Source organism: Balaenoptera acutorostrata, chromosome 11, assembly GCF_949987535.1.
Source record: "Balaenoptera acutorostrata chromosome 11, mBalAcu1.1, whole genome shotgun sequence".
Taxonomy (NCBI): Eukaryota; Metazoa; Chordata; class Mammalia; order Artiodactyla; family Balaenopteridae; genus Balaenoptera; species Balaenoptera acutorostrata.
In genome coordinates, this window is record NC_080074.1 from 20,400,234 (window position 1) to 20,422,094 (window position 21,861).

The following is a 21,861-nucleotide window of genomic DNA, read 5'->3' on the forward strand; positions in this document are numbered from 1 at the left end:
TCCCTGCTTGGACTATCGCTGCTAATATTACAAAAGGAAAAAAACATTTCCTCAGCACTTACACTTGCCTTCATCTTATTTGGTCTTCAGAATATTATAAGGAAAGTACTTATCGTCATCTTAAAGATGAAGAAACTGAGTCTTAGAAAAGAAACTTGCCCAAGCTCACAGAGATAGTAAATGGGGAAGCCAAGCCATGCATCTAGAGCCGTCTAATTTCAATGGACACAGTTTAGAACTCTCCTCTGCTGTGCTATATTGTTTCTTTTTATGATAACATATCATTTCCATGTGAGTTTACAGAACTGTTTATCTTACAACCGGATTCACAACAGTGATCCCTCCTGCAGCCATTACCTTAGTAAGTTGTCCTTGGCATGCTATGACTCTACAATGCATGTTCTTTATGGACTGAAATGCAATTACTGTCAGGGAAAGAGGACTGTTCAGTGGAGCACTCTTTTTTAAGTTGAAATTGAGCACTTAGGTTTAAAAATGGTCAGCCCTGCATCAAGACTTCTGAGTGATACTCTACTGCCTTTTAAAAAGTAGGACTAGGGCTTCCCTGGTGGCACAGTGGTTAAGAATCTGCCTGCCAATGCAGGGGACACGGGTTCGAGCCCTGGTCCGGGAAGTTCCCACATGCCTCGGAGCAACTAAGCCCGTGCACCACAACTACTGAGACTGTGCTCTAGAGCCTGCGAGCCACAACTACTGAGCCCACATGCCACAACTACTGAAGCCCGCGCACCTAGAGCCTGTGCTCTACACACAACAAGAGAAGCCACTGCAATGAGAAGCCCGCGCAACGCAACGAAGAGTAGCCCCCGCTCACTGCAACTAGAGAAAGCCCCGCGTGCAGCAACGAAGACCCAGTGTAGCCAAAATAAATAAATAAATTTAAAAAAAAAAAGTAGGACTAGCAGAAGAAAAACATTCACAGGTTTAAGTCAGCGAGAAAAATAAGTATTTTATGTAATTAAATGACAATGAAAACTTTAAATGGAGGAGAACTTATATATATTTACAGTTGGCTCAGAAGCCAAACAATGCTACAAGCTGCAAAAGTTTAGGATCTTCAATGTTCTTACTGTGTTTTTTGTAGAATTAACTAATTTGGGCAATGCTTTTTGACAAAAATATTAAGCTATAAATTATCATTTCAAGGATAACACTTTTCTAGCTCAAAGTTTTAAATGGCATGCCTGCCTTTTCGTCCTTACGATACTGTGGCTTAGAGATACTGTGAAGTAATAATCACTGCACTGTAAAGACTGAAATGTCATTAACATCATGTCAGAATATGTGACTCTATACACAGAGACCTCATTATCCTATTATTTATTATCCTGAATCCCATTGTTGCAGCTGAACAGGGAAGCAAAAGTCACCATTGCCTGAAATTCAGTGTAGTTAGTAATCAAAAGAGTTGGTTTAAGCAGGAAGCCATCAAAAATTATATGGATTCGGGGGGCGAGGGATAAATTAGGAGTTTGGGATGAACAGATACACACTAATATATATAAAATAGATAAATAACAAGGATCTACTGTATAGCACAAGGAACTGTATTTAATATCTTGTAATAATAACCTATAATGGAAAAGAATCTGAAAAATAGAGATATAGGTATATGTATAACTGAATCACTTTCCTATACACCTCAAACTAACACAACATTATAAATCAACTACACTTCAAATAAAAAAATAAATAATAAAAATTATATGGATATGAACACACCACAAATATACAAATGTACATACATTCATTTGCCTACGTGTTGATGTGGACCAAGGCTGTTACATGAGTACGAGTCCACTGTATGTCCTCCTGGCATAAAAACCACATCTACTCTCAATCATCTCATTTCCAGTTTTGGTGTCTTTAAAGTGGATGGAGGGCTTCCCTGGTGGCACAGTGGTTAAGAATCACCTGCCAGTGCAGGGGACACGGGTTCGAGCCCTGGTCCGGGAAGATCCTACATGCCGCGGAGCAACTAAGCCCGAGCGCCACAACTACTGAGCCTGTGCTCTAGAGCCCGCGAGCCACAACTACTGAAGCCCGGGCGCCTAGAGCCCGTGCTCCACAACAAGAGAAGCCACCGCAATGAGAAGCCTGCGCACCGCAATGAAGAGTAGCCCCCACTCGCCGCAACTAGAGAAAAGCTCGCGTGCAGCAACGAAGACCCAACTCAGCCAAAAATAAATAAATTAATTTTTAAAAAAAGAAACTGCATAAATGTTTTTTAAAAAGTGGAGGGAAATCTTAAATACACTTTTGAAACAATTTCAGTTCAGAATCCTTCTAGTTTTTCATCAGTTTTTGTAAATCTTTACATTTGTCATAACAACTACTAAATAGACTGCAAGTTTTGACAACTCGTCTCTTGAATCTTTCCAAAGCATTCAACTGAGTTATCTCAGAAATTACAACTATCTTTCTGCATTCACAGACCAACAGTTTCTGTATATTGAGTTAAATCAATTACAGTAGAGAAAATACAACTGGCATAAACACATTTGGGAACCAACACAGCTGGCATTTGCCAAGCAGACAAAGAAACAGGTGAGAGAAGAGAACAAGCAGCTCAGAGCAGCTCAGAGTGCAGCCACCACTGGGAGTGGTTCCCAGGGACCCCCAGCTTCCATCAGTGTATTTTTCAGAGAATGAGATTATCAGTTAAGACAGCAATTGGATTAAGTCAAGGTTGGTTAAGAAAGCTTCTGCTATATTCACAGACTGATTACTTATAAAATTAGCCCTCAACCAAATGTCCTTTCCTACTTAATGCTGGCATCTATCCAGACCGATGTGGACCAGTCTCTTGATAGTACTAATAGCAAACGCTCACAGAGAACTTATGTTCTTGACCAAGGCGTTGATGAGTTCTAAGTGAGTTCACGTGGGAATACATCAGGGCGGTGCTATTATTAACCCACAGAGAAGCAGAGAGAAGTCAAGTCACATATCCAAACTCCCACAGCTGGGGCACATGGCGGACTTGTATTTGAACCAAAGCTGTCTGCTCCAAAATCATTCCCTTACCTATCACACTATGTTCCCTCTCAGTATGATTATCAAATGTTGTAAATATTCACAATTTCAGTCAAACTGACTATAAAGTGAGGGTGCAAATCTTGTAAAACATGGAAACTTTCATGAAGTCAACAGAAATGGTCTGGAGAACAGCTGGAATCACAACCAAAGTTAATGAACAGTGAACACTGGCAGAATGAGCTAATAACTGAAGAGAGGCTGAAAAGATGAATAAAACAGGCCCTTCTGCTCTAAATGATCTTAGTCAGCATCCACGCAGCATTTACTAAGCACCTACTATGTGTCTGGCACTGTCATACATACTGGGGATGCAGCACTGAACCCTGAATCTCTACTTATATTTTGTGCAACTGACTGACAATAAACAAGATCACATCCCTACACATAGATTAACAACGGTCATTGGGAAAACTGAAGTCATAAAACATAAAATAAATCTCTTCCTATCCCCCTTCAAAAGACAAACATGGGACTTCCCTGGTGGTGTAGTGGTTAAGAATCTGCCTGCCAATGCAGGGGACACAGGTTCGAGCCCTGGTCTGGGAAGATCCCACATGACGCGGAACAACTAAGCAACAAAGACCCAACGCAGCCAAAAATAAATAAATAATTTTAAAAAAAAAGGACAAACATGAAATCAAGAACTTTGCATCCTGTAATCATAAAACCGTATTGGAAAAAGTACGTATCCCTCCCTTAAAATATCAGCACCTGAATCATTTTAAGATTTTTGTTCATTATAGGAATTTTGTCTTTTCATTTTATTTTGTTCATTCTAATGAATTTTGTTCATTATAGCACATAGTTGTGATTATAACCTAAATTTTGTGATGGTTAACTAAATGAAAGATAAAATAATTTTTAGATTCATTTTTGGAGTTAAAGACCCAACCTCTTTTTTTTTTTAATTAATTAATTAATTTTATTTTTGGCTGTGTTGAGTCTTCGTTGCTGCATGCAGGCTTTCTCTAGTTGCGGCGAGCGGGGGCTACTCTTCATTGCGGTGCACGGGCTTCTCATTGCGGTGGCTTCTCTTGTTGCGGAGCACGGGTTTTAGGCACGCGGGCTTCAGTAGTTGCAGCATCGGGCTCAGTAGTTGCGGCGCATGGGCTTAGTTGCTCCACAGCATGTGGGATCTTCCTGGACCAGGGCTCAAACCCGTGTCCCCTGCATTGGCAAGCAGATTCTCAACCACTGCACCACCAGGGAAGACCCCAACCTCTTTTAACTTTGTTCACTATGCCATTTTGGCCCCCTTTTAAGGAGCTTAATTCTTGGTGACCCAGTTTTGTGCCATCAGTCACTGAGCAGGATGTGTGGTCATGAGGAGGAACAATGGGGATGGCCAGAGATCACAAGCCATCAAGCAAACAGCATTTCACAAAAAAGTGAGTCTAGGCTAATGAAAAGCAACCGGGATGCAGAATTGGCAAAACTTTAAAACTAAAGGGCCAAAGAATATTCTGGAAGCAGGAGACACAAGCCAAAGAAGAAGATATAAAAAAAGAAAGGCTATCAGCTGGGAGCATTTGATAAGTAAAGGTGATTTAAGATAGCCTGAGGGATTTGGTCAGAGAAGAAATCTAAGAAAGTATAACAAATTAAGCATGATTGTACTTAAGAATATGAGCGTGGGGCTTCCCTGGTGGCACAGTGGTTGGGAGTCTGCCTGCCAATGCAGGGGACGCAGGTTCAAGCCCTGGTCCAGGAGGATCCCACATGCCGCGGAGTGGCTGGGCCTGTGTGCCACAACTGCTGGGCCTGTGCGCCACAACTGCTGGGCCTGCGCTCTAGAGCCCGAGAGCCGCAGCTACTGAGTCCACGTGCCGCAGCTACTGAAGCCCACATGCCTAGAGCCCGTGCTCCGCAACAAGAAGTCACAGCAATGAGAAGTCCACACACCGTGGCAAGGGGTGTCCCCCGCTCGCTGTAACTAAAGAAAAGCCCACGCACAGCAATGAAGACCCAATGCAGCCAAAAATAAATAAATAACTAAAATTAAAAAAAAAAAAAAAAAGAATATGAGCGTGGCCCTGTAAAAATCTAAACTAATGCTTTGAGGTTGATTTTTATTTGTCCTTGGTTTTCACATCCTTGCATTAATGGTTTCATAATACAGAAACATCACACTATGTTATTCCAACTTGCTAAATTTGGTGGCTGTTTGAATCCCCACGCTTCTAATTTAATTTTCTGACAGGAAACATCCATTTGCCTAAAAAATAAATTCATATAAAAAGTTAATGCCAAGTTTAGAAGATGTTACCTTTGGGAGAAACTGGGTAAAAAAATACATGGGATCTTTCTGTATTATTTTTTTATAACTGCATGTAAATCTATAATTATCTTAAAATTAAAAGATTAGTTTTTTTAAAGTGTGGCAGGAAAAGTCTTATTTCCACCCTTTTTTTCCATCTGCTAGGGTCTTGCTGACCATGGCCACCTCCCTCCATCATACACAGATAAACCATTTTTATTAGTTTCTTCATGCAAGCAAATACAGATATACATTATTCCCCTCCTCAGTGGTAGCATATTTTGTTTGCATCTTGCTTTTTTCCATGTAACAATGTAATGAAATTCTAAAGAGAGTATTCTGTGTAAAAAGAGCTTTCGTTTGAGATATTCTTGGGTAAATCATTTATTAAGCCAGTCCTCTACTGATGGGCATTTGTATTGTTTCCAACCTTTTGTTATTAAAAGCCGTGCTATGAATATACTTTAGATATTGTATTTGTGTCATTTTGATAAATAATGCCCAAGTCCCTCCATAGAGATTGAATCACTTTACATTCCCACCAGCAGTGTACGGGAGCCTGTTGCCCCAAAGTCTCACCAGTAGAATGTGTTATCGAACATTTGGGTTTCTGCCAATCCAGTAGATGAAAAGTGAGTTTTTTTCTTTTGTTTTGTTTTCAGCCGGGCTGCGCAGCTTATGGGATTTTGGTTCCCCAACCAGGGATCGAACCCTGGCCCTCGGCAGTGAGTGCCTGGAGTCCTAACCACTGGACCACCAGGGAATTTTCAAAAATGTGTTTTAATTTGAATTTTTATTCCATTCATGAGATTGAGCATATTTTCATATGTCTAAGAGCTATAGGCCCACCTGTCCAAAATACTGAGGAATAACAATGTTATCAGAAAATATCTTATAAGAAAGCTGAATCTGATTGTCCTACTGGAAAGAGGTTCTTCCACAGTTCTGGATCTTATTTAAAATGCAATGGCTAGTGGTGATCATTTTTCAGTGTACAAAGATACCGAATCACTATGTTGTATACCAGGAACTAACAAAGTGTTGTAGGTCAATTATACTTCCAAAACAAACAGAAAAAGATCAGATTTGTGGTTACCAGAAGTGGGGGTGGGGAGAGGGGACGTTACATGAAGGTATCCAAAAGGTACCAACTTCCAGCTGTAAGACAAGGAGGTGCTAGGGATGTCATGTACAACATGAGTAACATAATGAACACTGCCGTATGTTAAGAGAGTAATTCTTAAGAGTTCTCATCACAAGGAAAAAATATTTTCTTTTGCTTTTATTTTGTATCTATATGAGATGATGGGTAGTCACTAAACTTATTGCGATGATCATTTCATGACGTATGTAAGTCAATTCATGATGCTGTACACCTTTAACTTATACAGTGCTGTATGTCAATCATAGCTCAATAAAACTGGAAGATAAATAAATAAACAAAATTGTAAAATGCAATGGCTTTTATTTAAAGTGTTCAGCGTTGTTAAAAAACATCAGAACATCAGATTGGCTGAACAATGCCTTCGCGTAAAAGCGTGCTCACCCTAAATATGTCCAGATCACTGACCAACCACCAGTGACTTTACCGAGCCTTCCCTAAAGGGCTCTGCCCTGCCCTGGAGGGAAGAATAACAATACTCACACAGTTGAGCACCCAAGAAATATTAATTCAACAAATATCAGGAGCCTTCATGGATGTTACATTCCAGCAAAGGAAAACAGATGATCAGCATAATAAATAAGTAAATCATATAGTTTGTTAGAAGGCAATAGGTGCTATGGAGAACAAGACTGGATGGGGGGGTCAGGAGCACTAGGGCGCAATGTTAAATAGGGCCATCAGAGCAGGCCTCACAGAGATAATATTTGAACAAAGAAGGAGGTAAGGAAGAAAGCCTGGTGATATCTGGAGGAAGAACATTCTGGCAGAGTAATAGCCAGTGCAAAGGCCAGGAGGAAGAGGTGTGCCTGACATGCTCAAGACCCAGGAAGGAGGCCAAGGAGTCTGGAGGGAAGTGGAGGGAGTGGGAGGTAAGGAAGAAGAGGAGGCATCAGAGCAGAGATGAGTTAGAGAAGTACGGTCTGGGCCAGATGGATAAATCTGGAGTTAATCCCATCACGTCCAGAGACTTGCCCTTCTAATCTTGCCCTTGCCCTGGTCTCAATGACTTAGTTTTCTAGAAGGCGGCAGAGGCAATCCAGTGCTCCAGCCACTTATGTAGGCAGAGAGAGCAGACAACCTAAAGGCCCCAGGCACACTTAGGCAAGCAATCACGTGTTTGTAGGCTGAAGGCTCCCGGCAACAAGGGAACAATCTCAGGCCATTTTCTCCTGTTCCTCCACTTTTTCCTGAAAGTTTCCTTTCCTTGCTAAATTTAAAACCTCTTCCTTGGAATGTCTGTGATTTGAGCATCTTACAAGTGGTTGGTCCTGTCAGCTCATTTCCCCATTTCTGAATGTCTAATAGCTCACCTGGAGGTGATATTAATCACAACTACATCAGACACCTCTACAAAGACTCAAACCCTGCCTCTGATCGCCTAGCCAATGTGTACCAAATACTACCTGCCTCTGACCTTCAAACTGACAACAAACACAGCTGCTATTTTCTCAATAAAAAGCATTACAGGGAGTGAACTCTTGCTTTTTACCTCAGTCTAAGAGGATCTATCCCACTTCAGATACAAGAGAAGCAAGACAATGGCACTTGGGACAAGCCATGAGAAACCAAGCCGAGGTTTCTGCAGGGGCACCACACCTGATGGGAAAGTCTCCTCGATGCATGGGACGCCTCATCTTGCGTGGGCAAAACCACCACCACTACTACAGATTTGCTTCTGTGTACTATTCTGCATATCACTTGCTTCCTTGCATCTTCAAACTCTAGTCCCCTCTTGCTTCACTTCATTTCCCCTTCCTCGCTTACAAAAAAGATTATAGAGCATTGCTCACCAGGCAGAATGGCTGCAAGAAGAAGAGGCCCTACAAGCTCTGTAATCTCTACAAACCCTACAATAATTAAGCAGTAGCCTTGGGTGTCACCAACTTTATAATGCCCTCACCAATCAATACAGACCCAGAGCGGTCACACCACTTGGATAAGGATGGATTCTTCAAATGTTTAAGGAACACCATTACCACAGTCAAGGCGCAGAGCTGGGAGCCACAGTAAGAGGATCCAGACGCGTGTCCTGGGCACTGATAAAGTGCCTCTCAAGAAAGGTAGAGGCCCTGGTGGTGCAGGGGTTAAGAATCCACCTGCCAATTCAGGGGACACGGGTTCGAGCCCTGGTCCAGGAAGATCCCACATGCCGCAGAGCAACTAAGCCCGTGCACCACAACTACTGAGCCTGCGCTCTAGAGCCCGCGAGCCACAACTACTGAGCCCGCATGCCACAACTACTGAAGCCCGCACACCGCAACAAAGAGGAGCCTCCGCTCGCCACGACTAGAGAAAGCCTGTGCGCAGCCACGAAGACCCAATGCAGCCATAAATAAATAAATAAATTTATTTTTTTTAAAAAAATTAAAGGTAGAGGCCAAAACTCGTGAAAGACAAAATGGTATAATGACAACACAAGAGATGTCACCAATTGTTGACAATTTGAAGGCCCAGTACCCAGAGGGATATTGGGCAGCTCCATCCAAGAGAGCTTAAAGTGGCTCCCAAACACCGCTACCAAAAGTAGCATGGTGTTGCTTCTGGCATGGGAATGAATCTGGGTGTGAGTTCTGCTTCCACCATTTCTTAGCTGTGACATCAGTGTCACACTGATGAATTTCAACATCAGCTTAAACTTAGTTTCCTTGCAAGAAAAATGAGCCAGACAGCCACTTCACGAGGACGTTGGAAGCACGAGTGAAATACGTGAGCTGTTTTAGCGTACACCTGGATCTGCCTCTTACACACTCAATGAGTGGCATCCAACAGGATCCATCCTTGTTCCAATACCGCCAAAGAAGCGTCTTCCAGAGATTCTGTCCCATACCCAGTCTCAAAGTTCTACTGTGCATCCTCGATGGCTCCTGATGCCACTCTGCTCAGTGTTGGGGGTAAAACCAGAACTGCTCAGCTCCCACCCCCTGCCTCCCTGTACCTCCCGGGACTGCCAGGAGCACCCCCTCCTGGTCGTCAGTGCTCCATCTTTCCGCAAGACGCCCCAGCTGGGTCTGGACCCCTTCCCTCCGCATCAGCAGTGCTCCCCCGCGGTGCCTCTGCCCCGTCCCGCGTCCTGCCTCCCACCCGGCTCCTCACCTGATGTAGGGGAGGAAGGGGTTGACGTGCCCGGAGAGCACGGCGACCACGTAGGAGATGATGAAGGCGGCGGACGACCAGGTCACCAGGAGGAAGGGGATGAAGGCCATTCCCCTCAGGAAGCACAGCATCGCGCCGCCGCCAGGAGGGCGCTGCGCTCTGCGGGGTCGGAACGGGGGTTCCGCGCTGCTGGGAGGCGGGGGCCGCGCACGTGCTGACCCGCGGCGCGGCGGCGGCCACGGCGCGAACAGCCACGGGCAGCCGGGCGGGAGGCTCCGCGACGGCGGGGCAGGCCCGGCCCCGGAGGGAGGGGAAGCGCGGAGAGCGGAGCGAGGCGGTGGGCGGCGAGGCGGCGAGGCGGCGGCCCGGGGGTGGGTGGGGCGCGGGCTGCCCGGGCTTGTTGCGAAACGAGTGAAGTCACAAAGCGGCGGCCCCGCCGACTTGCAGGCGCGCGGCGACCTCCCCGCGAACGCGACGCCGGGGCTGCGGGGCCGCGGGGTGGGGGTGGGGGGGCCCAGCTCCTTTCGCTTTTGGTTCGGCCTCCGCGTGGGGGCCGCGGCGGGAATGCTCGCCCAGACGGTCCCAGCCTGCCAGGCCGCCCTTGCTCTTGCGCAACTCCGGGGAAACGGGTCAACGCCTCCCGGCCCCTCTTTTCCCTCGGGGTTTCCGGGGTGCCGGGCCTCGAACCCCGACGGCTTCCTCTCCGTGGTCCCGCCGCCGGCGCGTGGTGACATCCACCCCATCCCGCCGCGCTGCGACGGCTGCTGCTGCCCCGGCTGCAGGGGTCCGGGCAGAAGTGTTCGGTGACGTTCGCCAGGACACGGGGCACGGATGCGGCACTCACGTGCGTGGTGTCCACCTGAAAACCGAGGGAGTGTAGAGGCGGGTGGTTGCGAGGGCCGGGGGTGAGCTCTGGCCGAGCCTGGACGGCCCCGGCGCTGCCCACAGTGCTGCTTCCCCCCCACCCCGCCCCAATCCCCCCTCCACCCCACACAGCGGACTCTGCTTTCCTAGAAGTTAGGTTTCTCTTTCTCTCACGGATCGGGTTGGCCCAGGCTTGGAGCCATGGCCTAAGGTGAGTAATGGGGACTTGATACATTTCAAACCCTGCAAAAGGGATTCGTGTTCTGAAGGCGCTGGCCGGCACAGTGATTTTGAGATATAGTTTAGGGATTCTGAGCCCAAGGTATGTGAGGTCACTGGTCATTGGTAACCAAACGTGGGTTTCGTTTTAGCCATATTAACATTTCTTGAGTGTCACACCCTGCTAGGGGACAGGATACAAAGATTAAATAATTTCATGGGGTCTAGGAAACTGACATGTCAAAATAAAATACATTGTATGGAATATTAAATAAATATGAGATTTAAAAAAAAAATAGAGATATGCACAGAGCTGAGAGGCTGGGGCCAGTGCTCGCATGAAGAGCCAGGTGCGTGTTCCTGACAGATAGTAGAGGTTTTTAAAGTAAATCATTGCTCTTCCGGCAAAGAAAGGTGAGACTAGCATTCCAGTCCAAGGAAACAGCAGGAGAAAATGCACAGACGGTGAATTGCCTGTTTTTCTGGACCTAGAGAAGTACCCTAGGGGACTTCCATGGTGGTCCAGTGGTTAGGACTCCACGCTTCCACTGCAGGGGGCACGGGTTCCATCCCTGGCCCGGAGGGACTAAGATCCCACATGGCCGGTGGCCTAAATGTATAAATAAACCATTAAAAAAAAAAAAAAGAAGCACGCTAGTGTAAGGCAGGGAATGGAGAGGTGGGCAAAGAGGTCACATCACCTGAGCCCTGCTAAGAATCTTAATTTGTTTGAACGTATGGACACCAAGGGGGGAAAGTGGTGGGTGGGTGGTGGTGGTGGTGGGATGAACTGGGAGACTGGGATTGACATGTATACACTAATATGTATAAAATGGATAACTAATAAGAAACTGCTGTATAAAAAGATAAATAAAATAAAATTTTTAAAAAAAGACTAAAAATGTACAAAAAAAAAAAAAAGAACCTTATTTGTTTGGTTTTGGTTTTGGTAGTGAGGAGAGTAAGAACATGGACAGACTTGTATTTCAGGAAATCACTGAGCCTGCGGGGAAGTGACCACCATATCCAATAAAGCAAAGCTTATAATTAAGCGTTTTAAAAAAATCACAAAAGTTGCCATCCTTAGTGATCCATTGTAGGTCTCTACTTAGGTTTCTGCATTCTGAAAACCCACCAACTTCCCTGGTCTTGCTTGCCTTTCCCTATCCCCTCCTGCTTCCCCTTTCCTACTCTACAACTGATCTGATTTAAAAAACCCTCCCTGAGGCAGAGGAATTATGACATCAAATGGAATTCACGTGATAATTTTATCTTTCTGCTGCTTATGTAAGTCCCTTAATCCAACTGGCTAATCACTTTTAACACAAACATACAGGAGTTGTCTGACTATAAAGGCAGAAAGAATAAAATAAGTATGGATACATATATATATATATATATTTAATATAGGTATATAAGTGTAACTAACTGCATACACATACATATGGTGTCAAGCAGCCCTAAGGAGCACAGCGCTGCTTTCCTTTCAAAAAGCTTCTGATACCGTAGATCTTTTTTTTTTTTTTTTAAGCAAGGGCTACTTTATTTTATTTTATTTTTGTCTGCGTTGGGTCTTTGTTGCTGCAGGCAGGTTTTTCTCTAGTTGTGGCCAGCGGGGGCTACTCTTTGTTGCTGTGTGCAGGCTTCTCATTGCGGTGACTTCTCTTGTGGAGCACAGGCTCTAGGCACGCGGGCTTCAGTAGTTGTGGCACGCGGGCTCAGTAGTTGTGGCTTGCAGGCTCTAGAGCACAGGCTCAGTAGTTGTGGCGCACGGGCTTAGTTGCTCCACGGCATGTGGGATCTTCCCGGACCAGGGCTCGAACCCGTGTCCCCTGCATTGGCAGGCGGATTCTTAAGCACTGTGCCACCATTTTTTCTTTTAAATATTTATTTGGCTGCGCCAGGTCTTAGTCTTTAGTGACGGCATGCAAAGTCTTAGTTGTGGCACGTGGGATCTAGTTCCCTGACCAGGGATTGAGCCCAGGCTCATTGGGAGCCCGGAGCCTTAGCCACTGAACCACCAGGGAAGTCCCAATACTGTAGATCTTATGACACCCACTGCTTGGAACAGTAAAGTTTATATGGTAAGAAATGCAAAAATCCTGAAAAACAACCTTACTGGTGAGGGAAACCAGATTATGTCACCCCCAAATATGACTCTTTGACATACTGTTTTGAGCCGAAGGCAATCAGGAGCAGCAAAAACAGGAAAAGCTCTCTCTACCCTCCTCCTTTCTGCCTAAAGACAAAATATAAATTGCCTTTGCTGGAGAAGGTTCTAGACTGTTAGCCCAGAGATGACACCAAACAAACCTCACTCTGTTAGTTTCCCCCAATATATTACGTATATACAGTTTCCCGCCCTTGGAAGCCTTAAAATGCTTTCCTTTGTCCTGTCATTTCTATACAAATTTATTTTTTCTTTGTTAAAATGCTATATACACCCAAGTTCTACCACCCCTTTGAGTTACTCATCCCTGAGTTTCTCCCGTGCATTTATGAGATATACGTATTAATAAACTTCTGTTTATTTTTCTGATTTTTGTTGACAGAGACCCAAGCTGAGGACCCAGAAGAGTAGAAAAAAAATTTTTTTTTCTTTCTCTACACTGGGTAACTTTAAGATGTATAATGTAATAAATATTGTGCATCTCCCTTTGAAATGATTCTGACTTTCTGTCAAAGGAAGTCACACTGTCTCAAAGTAAGGGTCTCAGTGGACTGTCCTTTTGAGGATGAAGTCATTCTTCCTTGATGATCATCATTTATTGAAAGGTAGTGTTGTTCTGATCTAAATAATCCTCACACCAAAGCTCAAGTATCATCCCCTTTTCATGGATGAGGAGACTGAAGCTCAAGGTCATGCAGCTAATGAACAGAGGTGCAGAATTTGAATCCAGGTCTATCTGACTCAAAAGCCTGTAACCCTAACCATTGTGAGGACTGTCTCACTCTTCTAATTCCTCAAACTCCAGAATTACAGAAGGAAACCCCTTAAAATATATAGTTATCTAGGGCTTCCCTGGTGGCACAGTGGTTAAGAATCCGCCTGCCAATGCCGGGGACATGGGTTCAAGCCCTGGTCCAGGAAGATCCCACATGCCGTGGAGCAACTAAGCCCATGCGCCACAACTACTGATCCTGCACTCTAGAGCCCATGAGCCACAACTACTGAGCCCACGTGCCACAACTACCGAAGCCCGCGTGCCTAGAGCCCGCGCTCTGCAACAAGAGAATCCACCGCAATGAGAAGCCCGTGCACCGCAACGAAGAGTAGCCCCCGCTCACCGCAACTGGACTGTGCACAGCAATGAAGACCCAACACAGCCAAAAATAAAATGAATAAATAAAAACAAATAAATGTTAAAATATATATAGTTATTAAATTTTTGTATATGTGTATTTATGCGTGGATATATTATGCATTTTGAAAAACTTACACAATATATAATAACAACTGAGAAGCATCCATAATTCCCTGGCAATAAGTCAACTTTCTCAATTTTCCAATTTCTGTTTGGCTTTTTCTCATAGGAATATTCAAAATCAAATTGTAGTTACAAATTTGTAGCTTGATTATTTTTATGTATCAAATATCTATTCCATGTTGTTACAATCTTCGAGTTACCACTTTTACTCTGTATTCATCCATTGAGTTAATGAACTACAATTTGTTTCACTGCCCCCAGTGTTAAACATTTATGCTCATCCAGATAGTTCTCTATTTTAAATAACATTCTACAAACACTTCAATTTTTTCTGCTTTTCTTTTTCCTGTCCTTTCCACACATAGGATTGCTCTGCCAAAGGACAGTACGAATATTTAAAAATCCCTGTTAACATTCTAAATTATATGAAAGTACTGTACCAATTTCATTGCTTCGATAGCCTCACTGTTGCAGTTTCATCATATATCACCTCCATTTCTGTATTCTTAGTGTTATCTACTACAGTAGCTATAAAACACTGCTTGTGGTATTAACTTATACTTGCTTTCAGAGCTATAGCTCCTTTATTTCATTGTTGTGATAGATCACAAGTTACCCAGTGCAGCACCCATTTTCCCTTCCTCCTTAGTAATAAATTCCCAATTTAGAGTGGACACATTCTGCCCCATACAAAAGGATCAGATTTCTCACCTTCCCTTGCAGCTAGGGGCAGCCATGTGATGGTTCGGACCTACAGCATGTAATAAGAATCCTTATGTGATATAAGAAGGCTGCTTAAGGGAAAATGACTTGCAACATAATGGGATGGCTGGACTCCAGCAGCCATATTGGAGTATGCAGTCACCAAATTTGAGGAGAGAGGCTATAAGTGAGGATGGTGGAACAAAAAGGTAGGGGCCTAGTCCTTACTGACATCATGGAGCTGCTGGGGCAGGCCTGGATCCCCTAGCTCTGGGCTTTATGTGAAAGAGGAATAAACTTCCATCTTACTTAAACACTATTATTTGGGTAGTTTTCAATACAGTTGACCCTTACGCCATCCCCCACCCCCAGTGGAAAATCTTATAACTTTATTAGTTGGTCCTCTGTATTCGTGGTTCTTCATCAGCAGATTCTACCAATCTTGGATCATGTAGTACTGCATGACATATATATTGAAAAAAAAATCCATGTATATGTGGACTGGTACAGTTCAAACTCATGTTTGTTCAAGGGTCAACTGTACTTCCTAAATTAGTTGTTTTATTGCATCCCTTTCATGATGTCTCTAAATCCCAGGTACCCAGTTGTTCAATGGGCCATATTCCTAGAAAACTGAGTATAAAGTCATTTCCCTAAATACCGTCTTTAAAATACTATAATGAATCCTCTTGTAAATTATGCCATCATGTATCCCATCTGTAAATCTGGATTTGCATATGCTGAACTTGCTTAAGAGCCTTGCTTATTTCTTCTACCAGGTCATGATAATTTTACAAACTCAACCTGCCATCTTTTTGTTCCCCTCTTAAAGTGTGTTTTTACATCCCTGGAGTTCCCACTTTAATACACCTCACTGTTATCCTGTATTGATTATTAGACATTGTACTTGAAGAATTATTTTTAGAAACAATTTAAGGTGTTGATGATATTTCTCCAGAGAGTATTTTGTTTACTTCATGTTGGCACTGGGGACATTTGCTATTCACCATCATGCAGACCTTATTTTATGGCTCGAGGTTTTCTATGCCACGTCCCCCCTGCCCTGCACACGCCCCCCTCTAGATACCTTGAAGCCAGACCTGCGTTGTGTATGAGGGCTGGTTATATCTTGCTCACCCTTACTTTGGACCCACAGCTCTGGTCTCCAAGGCTTAAATCCCTTACTTAGAAGGTGGTTGAAAGCCCTTTTCAGTGGCCTTTCCTCACGGGCAGATGCCCCTGACCAAATACAGTCCCAGAGCTGGTCTCACTCCTCTGGATTCTATTCTTTTTGGAGATCTTGGCCCAATAACTCCTCATCCTTTGGTTAACTCTGATGCTTTTAAGATGTTTTTATATTTCCCCAGATTTTTCAGTTGCCTGAATTTCCTAGTCCAACGTTGTTAGAAGCAGAAGCTGGGGCACTGCATTAGGTCCATTTCTTTTATGAGGATAAGTTGTCATGTTTTTTGCAAAAGCAACTTTTTAAAATTCACAGTTCAGGAGCTTGGTCACTTGTCATTACTCAGCTCTTTAATTACCAGATAAGAGTATAAAAATTAGCACTGCTAATTCCATTTCCCTTACCATTGTTTACTTATTCTATGTATTTTGATTCACAGGCAGTAAAAACCTCAATTATTTCTCTCTTCTAAAAGCTGCAGTATCCCCTCTCTGTGAATGTGGACTGAACTTAGTGACTTCTGAGGACTAGAGTACGGAAAGAGAAATAAGGTATCTTTACAGAGGGGAAATCTGGCAGACAACACCTTAACCAGATCATCATAGTTAACATTGCCCGTAATAAACTGATACTGTATATATTGATGTAATAGGATATCATAATATGATGTGATGAGAAAGTACTTCACCTCTGTGGTATTTTCTCCAAAGCCATACCCCCCAGTCTAATTGTGAGAAAACAAGACAAACCTAAATTGAAGGTCATTCTATAAAATACCTGATTGGTACTTTCAAAAGTTTCAAGGTCATGAAAAACAAAGAAAGACTGAGAAACTCTCACAGACTAGAGGGACAAAGGTAACATGATATCTAAATACAATAGGGTGTCCCAGATTGGATCCTGGAACAGAAAAGGGACCTTAATGGAAAAACTAGTGAAATCTGAATTAAGCCTATAGCTTAGTTAATGGTAATGTGCCAATGTTAATTTCTTAGTTTTGACAAATGTACCATGGTTACATGGTACATGTTAATATTAGGGGAAACTGGGTCAAGGTTATATGGGAATTCTCTGCTCTATCTTTGCAACTTTTCTATAAATCTAAAATTAGTCCAAAATATTTATTGAAGTTGCAGTAATCTATTTACCAAAACTCAATAAGATCTCATATTTAAAATCGCATACTTCATTAGTCACCTTTTGACAACCATATTACTTGTCTCAGTTATATTGTAGAAGCAGAGAACATACAGTATGCCTAGATGTTCCCCTAGAATGAAAGATTCCTGCTTCTTTTCCATCGTCTAGTTCTCGCTGGGAAGTGGTTCCTCAGGCAAGGACCTCCTCCTGGTGGGATCAGGACTAGTTCTTGCCAGTGGAAGTGGTGAGCCATTTCCCAGTACGGGCAGTGGGTATGCCTTCTTCACTTTCTTCTCCCATCAGCTGCCAGTGCCCACGATGACCTTGGAAGCCGCTTGTTATGGACAGAGACTATCAACCTGGGTCCCTGAACAACTTTGTGAAGAAAAGAACTGCACCCAAACCCCAATCCCCAGCCATTGAGAAACACTGGTTTGGGTCTTTACAGAAATGAGATACTAAAGCCTTTGAGATTTCTGGGTTTATCTGCTAAGCAGCTCACGTTTCTCAATACATACATACACTTAACTTGACTCTCCCACCTTGTTTAACTCATCTGAACTGGGTTGACTTCACTTGGTACCTCTAGATCCCCAGAGAAGGTCAGGCAGAGGTTAATAAACATTGCTATGAACAGCACACACAGGAGGGCTAAAGTGAATAAAAGATGATTGTAATTCAGTACATTTATTTATTTATTTATTTAAATATGTGGGGTTTTTTTCTTTTTTATAAATTTATTTATTTTATTTTATTTTTGGCTGCGTTGGGTCTTCGTTGCTGCACACGGGCTTTCTCTAGTTGCGGCGAGCAGGGGCTACTCTTCGTTGCAGTGCGTGGGCTTCTCATTGCGGTGGCTTCTCTTGTTGTGGAGCACGGGCTCTAGGCGCATGGGCTTCAGTAGTTGCAGCATGTGGGCTCAGTAGTTGTGGCTCGCGGGCTCTAGAGCACAGGCTCAGTAGCTGTGGCGCACGGGCTTAGTTGCTCTGCGGCATGTGGGATCTTCCCAAACCAGGGCTCGAACCCGTGTCCCCTGGGTTGGCAGGCGGATTCTTAACCACTGCGCCACCAGGGAAGTCTCATAATTCAGTACATTTAAAATCAAATCAAAATTGTATATTTTTCAATGAATGACAGGGCCTCAGGGATCATCCCACCAAAGAGGATGTCACCATGCTTCTCCTTCCAAGAGTCTCTGAAACAGTCAAGGAAATTTATCTGAACGAATGTGTGTAACCATTGCTCTGAAAAAAAAAGAAGGGCTCACGTACTAAAGTATACCATCTCTTTAAAAAGCACCACCGGGGACTTCGCTGGTGGTCCAGTGGCTAAGACTCTGCGCTCCCAGTGCAGGGGGCCGGGGTTTGATCCCTGGTCAGGGAACTAGATTCCACATGCATGCCATAACTCAGAGTTCGCATGCCGCAGCTAAGAAATCCGTATGCTGCAACGAAGATCCTGCGTGCTGCAACTAAGACCCGGTGCAGCCAAAATAAATAAATAAAATTTAAAAAGCACCGTGTATAATTTCTACTCTCCCTTTTACGATTCAGAAGAAACTTAAAATATGCTATTAGGGGTAGGGGTTAAGTAGAATCTCTTTTCTATATTCCTGCTCTGGCAAAGGGACTTTGTCATAATGGGGATGTCACAACTCTGGGTGTCAGTCACCTTTTGAGTGACCCACCCCGTGTGTGTGTGTGTGTGTGTGTGTGTGTGTGTGTGTGTGTGTGTTTATTACAGGGCAGGGATCCCTGAGCTGTGCATGGATTCTGGGCCCTGTTCCCAGGTATGGAGAGAAGTCACCTCTGTACGCAAAAGCAGGAAACGTTACACAGTGAGACAGCTTTTTCTGGTGCCTAAGCTGTACTCACTTGTACATAATTAACCTTTAAAGATATACTGTTTGTTTTCTTTAAATTGTTCATCTGGCAACCTTTCTTCAGGGTATTCTCCTAGAATACCTAGAAAGGGTATTCTTTCTGCTTCATTCACTGATCTATTCCCAGAGCTTGGAGCAGTGCTTTGACATAGGTGCTTAATAAATATTTGGTGAATGTATTCACCTCAGCAATGACCTTCTTCAGGAAGTCTTCCCTCTGTGCCACTCCCCTGCATCAGGAAGCATCCTGGGCTACTTCCGTTACATACTTCACAATGTAACTTCTCAGTCTACCCACTAGACTCAAAACTTTGTGAGCAGGAACTAAACATCCTACATTTGTATCTCCAGTGCCAAGCACTATGTTTTGTGCTGGTCTCAGCCTATCAATAACCAATGTGGTTGGACCAGCCCTTGTGGTTATTATGATTGCAAGATGCCCTTCAGCAATAACCATCAGGAAACTTTGAAAAGATAAAGGGTTATTACTTATAAGACCTGGAAATCCTATAGCACACCTGTGAGGTCAAGGGGAAGAGAGAGAAAGAGCATGCATGGGACTAGGTTCTCCTTTTATTGGGGTGGAATAGATTACTGCAATTTAATAAATATTTTGGAGTAATTTTAGATTTATAGAAAAGTTGCAAAGATAGCACAGAGCAGGAATATAAACTGAAGGAAAAGAAAAAGATAAATAGTCCAAACGGTCAGTTATTAAAATCAATCAAGATCTCAAAAACAAAGGAGCTTGGCTCTTTATTTAGTCTGTGGCTGGTAATATGTTTATTTGAGATGGCCATCCTCGGATGCCTTGGTGATCAAAACTTAAGTCAGGGGACTTCCCTGGAGGTCCAGTGGTTAAGACTCCGTGCTTCCACTGCAGGGGGCGAGGGTTCAATCCCTGGTTGGGGAACTAAGATCCCGCATGCCTCATGGCATGGCAAAAAAAAAAAAAAAAAAAAGCCTGAGTCAGGCTGTTGCATTACAAAAAAGAAAAAAAAATGGTCGGGGCTTACACTACACACTAGCACAAAATAAATGTTTATTGAAAAAATATGTACCAATGAATGCTTAATACTAATTTAATACCATTGCCTAGAGAATCTGGTCTTTAGACAATCATACATACCGTCAGCACATTAGCATCTCCTAAGGGGCACCGTTAACCCCATATCACTGAGTACAGAAATCAGAAAGGCTCAGCAAAGGTTTAGAAATTCTGGTTACTCAAAGGGAGAGAAACCAGAGCACTTTGTGGGAGTGATACCTGTTCATTACAGGTTACTACAGGTTTGGGCAGTGGTACCAGAAACTTCTTCAGTTTCATCATATTTTCTGGCAGATGTTTTTAGGCTCCCAGGGTTAAGGAAGAAAGAACATATCTGAAAAACTTGGGGATTTCCATGATGACAATGAGAGTGAGAATTTCTTGAAAATTTTAAGAGGTCAGTTTTTTTTTCCTTCCCCTTATGAATAGTTTCTAAATTAACTTGCAAATATAGGAACTCATATGATCTGACTTTCTCAGTTTAGCTAATCTTAAATCTCTACATATATAGGGTTTTCTTAGGAGGTGCAGTTCATGCTTTAGTTGTCGTTATCTATGGAAAACTGAGGTATATGCTCATGTTTACCATGATCCGTGAATTTATTTCTGTACATAAAGATATTACAGGGAAGGGGGAAAAGGTTTCGTCAGCTGTTCTGACGAGAATTGAACAAGATGTGAAATTGGCTAGGAAAATGACAGAAATACCAGGTCAGCAGACAATTGTTTGCCTCCCACCCATCTGAAAAAAAAAGTAATTTTTTTTTTAGCCACACCACATGGCTTGCGGGATCTTAGCTCCCTGACCTGGGATTGAACCCTGGACCCACGGCAGTGAAAAGCACCGAGTCCTAACAACTGGACGGCCAGGGAATTCCCAAGAAGTAATTTTTTTGAATGAGGCATTCCTTTCATAATTCTTTTACTTACTTACTAAATTAATTAATAATTAATGTTTTATTGAAGAACCAATCACCCAGGATTTGTGGTTAATTCATTCAACAAACATTGAAGATGTACAAGTTGTCAGACGTTGTGCTTTGTGTTTAAGGATACATAAAGGAAACACTCAGTGCCTGAAGTTAATGATTCAGTGTTCAAATGAACTTGGTTTGCTTGGGGGATGAAAAGTGGTCCTGAGTGACTGGAACACATGAAGATAAGGCTGGGAGATCCTGGGATGACATTGTGAAGGGATTTACATCCATATGGTAAAGAGATTGGGTATAACCTGGAAGAGACCTTCAAGAAAAAGGCGAAAGTTCTGTAAGTAGGGTGGTGTCATTATCAGATTTATTCTCTGCAGGTGAAAGCTCCTGCAGGAGTTGGGTGGATGGATTAGAGATGGCAGTGGGGATTAAGGACAGGTGGGTCCTTTTAAGAAATGTTAACGACCTAATCTAAGGCATTGGATTGTGGATGGAGAAAAAAATTTGGTGGCCAATTGAATGAGTGGAATAAGAGAGAAGAGTTGAAGATGAAATGCAGTTGGTTTCCTGCTTGAGAGGCTCACTGCCTGTTAATCATGAACTGAGCCCGGGAACAGAAGTATGATTATGAGTTTGGTTTTAGATATAACAACAGTTTAATGACTAGTTTAAGATGCTTCTAGGAAACTTCGGTGAAGACAACTGACAGGTAGATGGAAACTGACTTAGGTGGCATCAGTGGACCGGGGCAGGGGGGTACACTATTAAAATAGGTGAGACCACCAAGGGGGTAAGTGCTGCCGTGACATCAAGCACAAGAAGGAAAAAGATTGGTTTGGGCAGATAAGCAGTCAGTGAACATCGCTACAAGAAAAATGTCAGTAGCATGGT

The 21,861-nt window shown here is 43.4% G+C and overlaps 1 protein-coding gene across 1 annotated transcript in view; it reads right to left on the minus strand.

Annotated features, from left to right (window-relative positions):
* Positions 1-10,521, minus strand: part of DRAM1 (DNA damage regulated autophagy modulator 1) — a 46,893-nt gene extending 36,372 nt beyond the window's left edge. Inside the window, exon 1 of the mRNA XM_007165791.2 lies at positions 9,576-10,521. Coding sequence (XP_007165853.2) covers positions 9,576-10,318 — 743 coding nt within the window. The 5' untranslated portion in view covers positions 10,319-10,521. The remainder of the gene's footprint in view (positions 1-9,575) is intronic.
* Positions 10,522-21,861: the final 11,340 nt, after the last annotated feature.